The sequence below is a fragment of the Hyperolius riggenbachi genome, chromosome 1 (assembly GCF_040937935.1).
Source record: "Hyperolius riggenbachi isolate aHypRig1 chromosome 1, aHypRig1.pri, whole genome shotgun sequence".
NCBI classification, from domain to species: domain Eukaryota; kingdom Metazoa; phylum Chordata; class Amphibia; order Anura; family Hyperoliidae; genus Hyperolius; species Hyperolius riggenbachi.
The window spans coordinates 132,993,735-133,005,884 of record NC_090646.1 but is presented as its reverse complement, the minus strand read 5'-3'; the positions used below and the strand labels follow the sequence as shown (position 1 = coordinate 133,005,884).

The window sequence follows — 12,150 nt, the reverse complement described above, 5'->3', positions numbered from 1 at the left end:
AGAAAGTACTCCTCTAGTTGTCACTTATTAAAGTTTTTCTTTTCTCCCTTTATAAAATCTACACACTATTTTTTTTTTTTTTTTTGCCTCTGCAAAGGCTGCTGTGATAGGAGTATAAATGAAATGATCGCAAGTATTTCTACATTTCCAGCTGTGTTAACAATCAGTTTTACTGCTCACATTTGGGTTTGGCCCTGTTTGAACCAAAGTAGCAAGTTTTCTGACACTGACCACTGTCAAATTTTTTTCCCAAAGTGCTATATAGCTGTAGTCAGTGCTGATTGAATTTCCACACAAACAATAGAATTTACGCACAAATTTGGTCAGGGCTTACTTTGGCTATAGCTAGTGTTGTGGCAGTCGGTTTCAACATGTGTTATCCAATTTCAGATATAACCAACATGAATAGATGCTCTATTAGCAATAAGGAATTTTATCCAGCCGTAGTTCACATTGAGCCAGATTACAAAAGGTCCCTTTGAAGCAGACAGTTCAGTGTCCTCTCCGGTGGTGTTTCATGTCTGGAGCAACTGCCTTTCCATCATAGGCTTTTTATTGAAATTCCATCTGCTTTCCAGACAATTTTTGTAGGTTAGATTTTTGCATTCCGGTAATTGGAACGGATCTAACTGATATGTTCCGGGCTGACAGTGTGAACGAATACTATTAATCCATTGAACTGGCAAAAACGCCCTTTCCACCTTGCAGTGTGAGCTAAGCTTAAATTCTACTCAGCACACACTAGCTTCATGTAGCTGTGAGGAAGGGACACTGCAGGAGTGATGTGGTGAGATTTACCAGGGATTTAGCCTGGGTAATTTTTATGGCGTATGCATCTTTACATTCATTTTCCAGAAACTCGCTGCAGCCCAGCACCTAATGCTGGGAATACACGTTTCGTTTTTGCCTTCGTTTTAGCCTTCGATTCGTTCGGTAAACAAATCGAGTGTTGAAAACGTATGTGAAAATAGTCATAATCTCATTATAGTAAACGAACGACTAGTGATCGAACATGTTTGATATTATCTCTCTTTATCCATCTAATCGAGCCATTGGTAGGCTTGATGGCTGTTCAGATCGATTATATATTCATTTATGCCGTCCGTCCCTGTACTACGTTTCGTTTCTTTGCAGCCTTCGATCATTGGAAAAACGAAACCATCAGAATCGAAAAAAAAAACGAAACCGTGGGTGGTGATATTAACCTTACGATCGATTATTTCGGGATCGAAAAGGACAAAAGGCACAATCGAAACGAAGGTTTAAACGAAGGCAAAAACGAAACGTGTATTCCCAGCATTAGTAGAATAACTCAGGCTGTTGCAATACAGAAATCTGAACATACCTATTGAGTTGTATGAGCAGTGTGAATGAGGCCTATGGCTGTTGTGCTGACTTGTCTAATTTATGCTCCTTTTTAGGTTTGGTCTTAGCAACAAATTTGAAGCAGAATTCCCATCCTCTTTAACTGGCAAGGTATGCATGCAGTGAACTTCTCCCTGAATGTATTGTGATGTTTGGAAATTTTGGATTTATTTTGTAATGCCTCTTTGGTTTATATTTCTAGGTTGCCCCAGAAGAATTTAAATCCAGCATTAACAGAGTCAACGGTTGTCTTAAGAAGAACCTTCCAGTAAATGTTCGCTGGCTGCTGTGTGGATGTCTTTGTTGTTGCTGCACATTAGGATGCAGTATGTGGCCGGTTGTGTGTCTTAGCAAAAGAGTAAGTTCAGTTTGTGATACAGTAAAGGTTACACGAGGTGACATGAGACAGCCATGTTTGTACAGTGCCAAGACCCAAAACAAAAATTAAGCTTTTTTTTTTTCATTCATTCAAGAAATCTGATTTAATTTTCTGTTTTTATTCGATAAAAGATCGAGAATGTTAGATGATCAATTAAAATTGTATGGTGTGCGGTAGATAGTCATTTACTTGATGTACAGACCCAAGGAATTTTTTTGCGTTTTCAATCTTTTTTTCATAATTGGGGAAAAATTAAACGTGTGTGGTACATTGGTCAGATTTTTGAAATGTTAGTCAGAAAAATTGATTGCAATTCTTGATTTGAAAAGATATTTTTTAAAAATTGTATGGTGTGTGTGTGTGGCCACCTTGACCCTCACTGATAAGGAATTGCATCCATAAACCTTTTCCTAGCTTCTGAGAGGGTAAAAGAGATAGTGTCAATAGTTCATAGCTTTTAGCTCTGGCATACTTTAATGAATGTGGTATATCTAAAATGTAATTTTTAGGAAGAGGAGGATAGATACAATGCTTTATCTCATCAGTTTATTTTCACCTCGTGTTTCCTTTAAGCTCTCATCTTTTCTCCCTTTGTTTGTTGCGGTAACAGCGGATATTTTCTAGAACTTGCTGCATTAGAAGAATAATCTAGTTCTTGAGAAACCACAATAGTACCATATGTTGCAGCCCAAAGATAAGTAACAACTTTACTACACAAAAATACAAAAATGTGATCCTCAATCAATCAATCAAATGGTCTTCATGAGTATCAAAGATATTATAATGGCTAATGCATCAATCAAGCTAATTTATTAGTATTCCCAGTAGGCAATTCTTCATGAAGTTCATGTAATATGTGGTTTGGCTTGTAGTTATTTACATATTTCTCAGACGACACTAGAATGTTTTGGGCTAACTGTAGTTGCCTAAAAAATATTTAACTTACTCCAAGATGCATTTATATGACCTTCATGAAGAATTGACTGATTGGAATACTAAGTAATTATCTTGATTGATAGCCATTATAATATCTTTGTTCATGACAACCATTTGATTAATTGATTATATTTTATTTGAAGAAAAATGTTTATTTTTATGCAATAAAGTTGTTCCTTCTCTTTGGAATGCAACATACTTTGGTGCTTTCTCAAAAACTATATTCTTCTAATGCAGCAAGTGTTTGAAGTGGGTGTAGCGGACCACACTACTAATCGCCTTATTATTTTTTTTGTCTAAAAGGAAGTTTCTCCTGAATATATATTCTATACCAATATTTTCTAGAAAACATCAGTTTGTGTATGAATTTACATTGTTTGATCAGTGTTTTGTTTATAGTCACGGTTTCAGTAGGTTAAGATAGAATGATTTAAAGTAGCAGTATATGTTTCTGTAAGACATTTGACTAAATATGTTGGCTTAAGCTCAACACACACCATACAATCTTGGTTGTACAGATTTACCAAATCTATGTAGTATAAGGGCCAACAGATTGAAAATACCTAGTATGTTTGATTAGATAAGCTCTTATACTACATGAAAATGGTAAGATTGAACAACCAAGATTGTATGGTGTGTGTTGAGCCTAAGACTGATTTAATATTTTGGTACAGAGTGTTGCAGGTAATTGTCCCTCCATAATCTGTTTGCCTTGTTTATCCTTTCATGGGGGCTGTCCGGAGATAACCTAAGGAAGATGAGATTGTTTACCGGTAACGACTTTTTGAAAGGAAAGCACCATAACAACCCACCCATCATTGTATACATATTTTAAATATTATTCTGAGTGGTGTTCTCTTTTTTTATATAAAGGCCCGGTTCACACTAGCAGAAAAAAATGGATCATTCCTGGATCGGAAGGGAACAAATCCAGTGTTAAACTATGGATCTGTTCACATCCGTCCTTTCCCAGAACGTCATTTCGGACAGCACCCCTGGATGAGACCTGTCTCCCTCCCCACTGTGGACAGGAAACTGTTAAAAGAAGAATTTGCATAAGCAATAGGCAGCCACATATAAGATACTACACCTGACACAGTACCTCAGTTTAGTTTCCTGTCCCGGACGGGATGCATGGGAGAGGTCTCCAGGAGTGCCATCCATGTCAGGCGGCAGGGGCAGCGTTTTCCAGGGCTCCAAGCAGCGCTGTTCAGTGAACAGTCAGGAGCCCTGCAGCGTGGAGGAGGCTTCTCCATCGGAGGCAGCAACTTTATGCGCGCATGTGCGTGCATTGGAGAGAGTTCACTTCCGGTTGAACCGGAGGTAGTCACGCGCTGGCGTCCCGCGTGATCTGAAGTCTGAGCCGGGCGGCAGGGGCCGCGGCGGTGATTAGGAATCGGCATACAGCTGATTCCTTAAGGTAAGAAGCTGATTAAGCATATGCTTAGCCGGCAGGGGCCGCATGCATAATTGGATCAGCTGCATCAAATCAGCAGCACAGGTATAAGTTTGTAGAGTCCATGATGCACTCTGGTTTGTGGCTGGGATCATGGAGGACGCCTCTGGGTCAGCTCCTGCACAATCTGCTGAATCTGCCCAGGATCCCTCTCTGGCAAGTAGATGTGATTATGTTTCTTCTGCTTGGCTGGATGTATGTTATGTATAGAGGGATTTGTCTAATGGCTGGCTATCGTTTATTATGTTTTATACCCAAAAGACATAAGACTGAGAAGGTTGAAAAGTCTGAAAAATCTTCTACTCAGTCCAGTCAGCATGGATTGGCAACTCTGAATGGAAATGGTGCCAGTATTGTACAGAGAAGGTCCACAGCAATAGGAAATTAAAGATTCTGCTATTGCTTCTACCGCCTCAGCTGCTTCAGATGGGCCTGGGACTAGTACTGCTATGGCTTATCTACCTGTTATAGCTAATCCATCATCTCCTATGTTGTCTGCACCTCTAACTATGCCTCCTGCTTCCAAGAGACATAGGCCTCTATTTATTGAGCATTCCTGCATGCGGTAATGCTCAAAACAGCTGACTTTACCCACCATTTAGTAATGTGTGCATTCATAAAACCTGTGTCCGCATGAAAATCTATAATTCCTGAGCAGGTGCGGGAAATTAACACCTTGTGTGGAGATTATCACACAGGTCACTGAAGGTTAATTCATAAAAATTAAAGCAGGCAAATGTGAGCAGAGAAACCCTGGCTGTTTAGAGAAGGCGATAAGCCAGCAATAACAGGCAAGCTAATAGAGAGACAGTCCTCCCGGGCAGCTGCAGTGAGAGCAGAACAAACTGCATCCCAGAATACCCAGGCTGTGTTTTTAACCCCTTGGGTACCTGTTTTCAGATAAATTTCACATCAGAAAGCCTGCATGTGTAACATTCTTGAAGTTCTTCTAAGCTGCAGCAATTAAATAGATTGTTTAAAAGAACTAGACAGATTCAGGGCAAGGAGAAGCAATTTAAACAAAAATGCACATGTAAAGGAATGCTGGGGCTGCCTCCTTTATAGTAACTCTCTCTGCACAGAGAAAATGTATCAAACTAGGAGGAAGATTTGAGTAAAACTGACTAAGGGCCTTTTTTTTTTTCATTACCCTGCGAGTTAAGATTTGATTCTGATCACGAGGTACGTTAAACTAATGGAAACTGCAGCAGCAATTTCCATTAGTGCAATCTGATTGCGATGCGATTTGGACAAAGCACAATCATCATCCTTCTGCATTGTATGCAATTGAGCTGTACTAGAAGTATAGTAGCGCAATCGCATAGTGGAAATTGAAGTACGATTGGGATCGCAAATGTTGTTGCGATCGCATTTCATAGTGGAAAAGAGCCCTAACCGCAATGTTTTTCCTGAATTAATGAAAGACTTACTAATAGGTATTAAGTCTGAGCAGAAATCTTTGACACCTTTGGATCAAATGTATGAGAGTTTGGCGGATCCTCATTCTCGGTTTATTCCAGTCCATTCTACTTTTAAGATTAGGATTAAGGAGTGGGATAAACCTAGGAAAAGGTTTTTTTTTTTGGCCCAGATCATTATCTAAATGTTGTTTTTCTCCTGAAGATCAGGGTTTTTGGGAACCCCACCTAAATTAGATCCATATTTTTCAAGGGTATCAAACAAAACTGACCTACTTTTTTGAGGATTTCTGGGAAATTTTGAATGATTTCCCTAAAGTTTGGAATGCTTCCAATTATCTAGTGGAATCTTTAGATGATACGGTTAAACTTATGGCCAGAACTACGGCATTAGTTAATTCAGCCAGAAGAGGTGTATGGGTAAAAACTTGGAATGATGACAATTCTTCAAAATCAAGTTATGTGGTGTACCTTGTGAAGGGGGTCTGCTGTTTGAGTCAGTTAGACAACCCTCTAGACAGAACGGCAGACACACATGTTAGATTCCTGTTAAAAGGATTCCTGTTAAAGGAATTCTATCGATTCACATATTTTCAATTGACACAGGAATTGTTTGGGAAGTGTTGCTAAGTACTGGTGTATACATTTTTAGTAGCAACCTCTTTGTTTACTGTTATCAAAATGCTTTCAGAGTTTGTTTGATATTTGCTTTCTGTAGTCCGATATGCAACTCTGGCTGTGCATTGAAGTAGACACCCCTTCTGCAATTGATTTTGTCCCAATATAGCTAATCCTACCCTCAGTAAATTACAGCTTTTGCCTCTGATATTTAACATGAAAGGTAGGGAAATGTTTACACAGCAACTTAGACATTATTTGTACATTGTCATTTTAGAACACTTGGGTATTGATAGTATTCCTTTAAGAAAGGACCTTTTCAAAGTAAACGGTCCTTTCGTCCCTCCTTCTAAGAATAAGTCAGATCCCTAGTCCTCTAAGGGCAGGAGATGGGCTCTCTACAAGTCACAGAAGCCTAAGGGCCTGTTCAGACTGCACACGTTTCCAGCTGCGTTTTGGAAACGCGTGCAGAAGGCCAACACGCAAGACATCAGACAGTGCATAGAGTGCACTGTCTGATGTTCACACTGCATGCGTTCCGGACCTGTGCGGTCTGGGAACGCATGCTGCACGCAGATTTAGCAAAAAACGCGCGGCTGTCCCATTCACTTTTCAGTGATGGGATCAGCCACGCAACGTCGTACGCGTTGCGTTCCGCATGCGTGGCCGTCCGCGTTTGTAATGTGAACCGGCCCTAAGTCCAACTTCACTTTTACTTAGAAGTCAGATAAGCAATGACGCTAGTATTCCAGTGAGATGGAGAATTGCAAATTTCAAAACATGGCAACTACAGTGCACAAAATATTGGTTATTTAGGCTTTTCACAGTGGGACGTTACAGGCGCAGGTTAGAGCAGCCTGTAACGCAGCCCAGCTCACAGTAATGAAAAATCAATGGGCTGTTCACAGTGCCCACGTTGTGTTACACCCTAACGCTGGACGTTTAAAGAAAGTGCATCATGCTGTGCGTTATACACGGTTTTAGCCGCATTAGACTGTTTGCATATGCTCAATAATGTGTGTTTTTTTGTTTTTTCTTGCAGGAGAGGAGGGGAGAGTCCGCTGTTGTGGCCATCCACATGACTTATTAATATGCACTGCAGTGTTAACTTCCTGGAGCGGCCGCTTATTGGCTGGCAGGACCACGTGGTGCGGAGTTTTCCGATCACGTGGTCTCCACAGTCTTTGCCGCATGTGCCGTTTTCGTCCGATAGTATGCGTCAAAAAGTACGCATCACAGACCCATCAGGAGACGCATAACGTGGCTCTAAATAGCATCCAACTTCAAAGCTCACATGCGTTGCGCTGGGGGCACGTTATGTGACCTTACCGTCGCATCTAACGCAACGTCTTAGTGGGAAAGAGCCTTTAAGGTGTTTTTTTTTGGGAGGGATACAGAATAGAGTTCAGCCAGCCTCCTTTTAAGAGCTTTTGCATTACTCCCCGCTTGCAGGACCAAATAAAGTTTTCAGCCCTACAATCGGAAGTCCTTTCCCTGTTTAGAGAGAAAAAAAAAAAAAAGGGTAATTCGAGAAGTACCGAAATGTCAGAGGACAGGGATTCTATTGCCCTGTGTTTTTTCTAGTAAAGGAGCTACAGGGAAATTATCAGTTCATACTAAATTTAAAGAGTCTAAACCAGAAGGTAAAATACAGAAAATTCAGGATGGATTTGATCTATTATTCATCTTTTACAGAAGGACGATTTCCTAGCCTTTCTAGACTGAAAAGATGCGTATCTTCAATTACCTGTCTTCTCAATAATGCTTAAGGTTTGCCATCCAGATGGAGGAAGAGGTAAGAATGTATCAGTTTAATGCTTTGCCCTTCGGATTATCCTCAGCTCCAGGGTTGTTTATGAAGGTAATGTCTGGGGTTCTGGCTACACTTAGACAGAGAAAGGTTAACATTTTGGGTTACCTTGATTTTCTGTTTTGGTGGACATCTCCCAATTCGGTAAGAGATCCGATTGTTACGACAATAGTCTTACTACAAGATCTAGGTTGGATCATTAATTGGGAGAAATCGTCCTTAATTAAATCCTACACAGATTATAAATTTGTTTGGGCTATTTCATTAGCATATCAGACACAGGGGAAGCAATTCAATTCTATCATGGCTCATTCCACAAGAGGAATTTCGACTTCCTGGGCAGAGAGGGCAGGGGCCTCTATAGATCAGATCTGCAGAGCTGCGACCTGGTCAAGTCACAATACGTTTGTAAAGCACTATCGCCTTAATGTATCTGCCTCTGCAGGGTTATCCTTCAGAAGGAAAGTTTTGCAAGCTGTGGTCCCACCCTAAGGTTTTAACTCTTGTATATCGTCTCATCCAGGGGTGCTGTCCGAAATGACGTTCTGGGAAAGACCACTTTACTTACGGTAAAGTCTTTTCCAGTAGTCATGAGGACAGCACCCCTGCAACCCGCCCTTATTTGGGTAGGAAAGAGAAATAAGTTTGTGTAAGCATCATTAAATGTCCGTGTCATCTTTTTATTAACTGAGGTACTGTGTCAGGTGTAGTATCTTATATGTGGCTGCCTATTGCTTATGCAAATTCTTCTTTTAACAGTTTCCTGTCCACAGTGGGGAGGGAGACAGGTCTCATCCAGGGGTGCTGTCCTCATGACTACTGGAAAAGACTTTACCGTAAGTAAAGTGGTCTTTCAAACGGATCCGTTCTGAATGGACTGCAATTTTCCAGACCGCTGAGCCCTGCGAAACGGAAGCTGAAGCGCTGCATTGGGGGCAATAAGAAAACGGAACATTTCTTCACACTAATGAAGGAATGGACCATTCTAAGTAGAAAAAAACACTTTGGGGGTGGGGTATGGGGGAGATGTGGGGTAACAGAGCGGAAGCAGCGGAACGGAAACAAAGTGTAAACGCATCCGATCGACCGGCGATCAGATCTGTTTTCACGGATCCCTTTGCCACTATGACAGTGTGAACAAGGCCTGAGAGTGTGTTGGATTGCAATACATATATATACCCTGTGGCTTATTTGAGTTTATTATCCTACTTCCTGCCCAGATTGGGGTGGAGAAGTTCTCTCATGGGTGCTGTCCTTTCAATCCCTGAAAATATGTTACGAGCAAGTAATGTCATCTTTCTTTAGTTTGTCCCCAAACAATTGTCATAAAAGGGTATAGCTATGACAGCTGATGATGTTCCTCTTACTTCAAGGACTAATTTTTTTTTTTCTTACTGAGGCATGTTTGGACTTTAGAAGAACTGGACTAGCAAGATATTTTAAGAAGAGCATTAAATGTAGTAGCTATATATAACCATAATCATTGCTTTGTTTAAACTTTAAAATGAGGATGATTTGCAATTCAAGATCGGATGCCATGTATTGACTTATGTCTGAGCCTGCCTCATTGACTGGAAGGCATAAACATAAGTTACCATCCATTACATTATGGAAGCAGAATTTTTTTTTCTGCTTCACAACTGCTCAGGTGCTGTGATGGTTTGATATAAAATTAGTACATGTTGTGGATCAGGTGGCAGGCAGGTGGAATTGATGTCAGAGCCCCAGCTCTGCCAATAAGGAGTAGTTTGCTAGAACATTGCCCTGTAATAGGTGGGCAAAAGGTATGGCCTTGTTTACCACATTACAGGAAAGATATTGCAGTTTTAGAGCAGGTGCAGAGACGAGCTACAAAATTGATACGTGGGATGGAAGGTCTCGCTTACCAAGAAAGGTTAGATAAACTGGGTTTTAGTCTTGAGAAAAGACGCCTTAGAGGGGATCTAATTAACATGAATAAATACATCAGAGGGCAATATAAAAGCTTGGCGGATGAGCTTTTTGTCCCTAGGCCTTCTCAAAGGACTAGAGGACATGATCTGCGCATGGAGGAAAAACGTTTTAACCATTTATTTAGGAAAGGGCTCTTTACAGTAAGAGTGATTAAGATGTGGAATGCATTGCCACAGGAAGTAGTTATGGCAAATTCTATATCTGCATTTAAAGGGGACTTAGATGCTTTCCTTGCGTTGAAAGACATCCATGGCTACAATTACTAGGTAATGCCCAGTGGTGTTGATCCAGGGATTTTAGCTGATTGCCATCTGGAGTCTGGAAGGAATTTTTTCCCTTTTGGGGCTAATTGGACCATGTCTTGTAAGGGTTTTTCGCCTTCCTCTGGATCAACAGGGATATGTGAGGGAGCAGGCTGGAGTTGTACTTTGTTCTCTGGTTGAACTCGATGGACGTATGTCTTTTTTCAACCCAAATAACTGTAATAACTACATAACATTTATAGGGTTTGGAATAATGACATTTCTGCCACAAAGTGGGACATTAGAAACTGCAATTTGATTTTTAATTGAAAAAAATGCATCTACCAGCTCTAGTGTTAATATTTAAAAAGTTGCTAAAACTAACTTGTGAGATAATTACCGGTAAATAAAACATTCCTAAAGTCCCTTATTTTATCTAGAGTTAATGGGCTGCATTTCTAAGATTGAATTATAAACAGTAGCCATGATAGTCTGATGTAAAAATTTGCTTGTTTTAGCTGAAAAACAAATACAATAATATATTTTTGAATTGTAATGTCCTTTCTTGTTAGCAAGAAAGGACATTACAATTCAAAATGTTAGTAATGTCCTTTCTTGTTAGTTTCCCCCCCATTGCTGAGCGCACCCCCCTAAAGAGAAGGAAGCCTCAGGATCCTATTGAGGCTTCCCTCCCTACTCTGATGCCCGCCGTCACTGAGCGCGCCCCCCTAAAGAGAAGGAAGCCTCAGGATCCTATTGAGGCTTCCCTCCCTACTCTGATGCCCCCCGTCACTGAGCGCGCCCCCCTAAAGAGAAGGAAGCCTCAGGAACCTATTGAGGCTTCCCTCCCTACTCTGATGCCCCCCGTCACTGAGCGCGCCCCCCTAAAGAGAAGGAAGCCTCAGGATCCTATTGAGGCTTCCCTCCCTACTCTGATGCCCCCCGTCACTGAGCGCGCCCCGCTAAAGAGAAGGAAGCCTCAGGAACCTATTGACATTTCCCTTACTACTCTGATGCCCCCTGTCACTGAGCGCACTCCTGGAAGATTAGCTGCTCTTCTTTCAGCATGGCTATGTCAGCCCGCCCATCCATGCGCAGTAAGTTGTAGCTGCGGGCTCTGTGCTACTGCGCATGCGTGGCCATGCTGTAAAGGAGCTGTGCAGCCCTGATATGGATAGGCGCTGCGCTCAGCAATGGGGGACACCAGACCACCGAGGGAAGTTTCAGTAGTATCCTGAGGCTTCAGCTCAGGATCGCTTTAACTACTTAAGTACCGCCTCACGCCAAGGGGCGTGAATGCAGCGGCAGCCCCAGGATCGCCTAACGCCAATTGGCGTCAAGTCCTGGGGCTGCAGTTTCCCATGGAATGGCCGCGCGCATGCACGATCGTTCCCTGCCCGTTCACGGAGCGGAGTTATGTGAATAGCCTGCTAGCCGCCAATCACGGCTAGCAGGTTGCTTGTAAACGTAAGGGGAAAGAAATCCCCTTTGTTTACAATCGTACAGTGCTGCGGTCTCCAGCAGCGCTGTACGAGATCAGCGATCCCTGGCTTCTGATTCGCCGGGGAGCGCCGTCCTCTCATAGGCTGATGCCTATGAGAGGCGGAACAGGACGGATCGCCGTCCTGTTTCAAATCAAGCACTAGAGGGCGGGAGGGAGGGAGAGAGACCCTCATAGAGGCCGAAGTAAAAAAAAAAAAAAACCTGCTTCAGGGATCGGACCCCTCCGGCGGCATGTCCCCTTAGGGACAAAAAAAAAGTGAGTCCGATCGCTGGGCTCCCAAGTTGGGCTGTGCAGGAGGCTGAAAAGCCTGCACAGCCCAGTACAGTAGAAAATGGCCTGGTCTTTAGGGGAAGGGGGTTAGCGCTGTGTTCATCAAGTGGTTAAACAAGAGACAACCATGTAAATAGTAAGGTTATGTTTACTGTTTCTTTTTTTCTTTTTATTATTATTAAGAGGTTATAAAGTAGTC

General features: G+C 41.9%; 1 protein-coding gene across 1 annotated transcript in view; it reads left to right on the top strand.

Annotated features, from left to right (window-relative positions):
• The window catches only part of CHIC2 (cysteine rich hydrophobic domain 2), a 54,152-nt gene that overhangs the window by 26,454 nt on the left and 15,548 nt on the right, over nucleotides 1-12,150 (top strand). Inside the window, exons 2-3 of the mRNA XM_068268489.1 lie at nucleotides 1,422-1,476; nucleotides 1,568-1,723. Of these exons, the coding sequence (XP_068124590.1) occupies nucleotides 1,422-1,476; nucleotides 1,568-1,723 (211 nt within the window). The remainder of the gene's footprint in view (nucleotides 1-1,421; nucleotides 1,477-1,567; nucleotides 1,724-12,150) is intronic.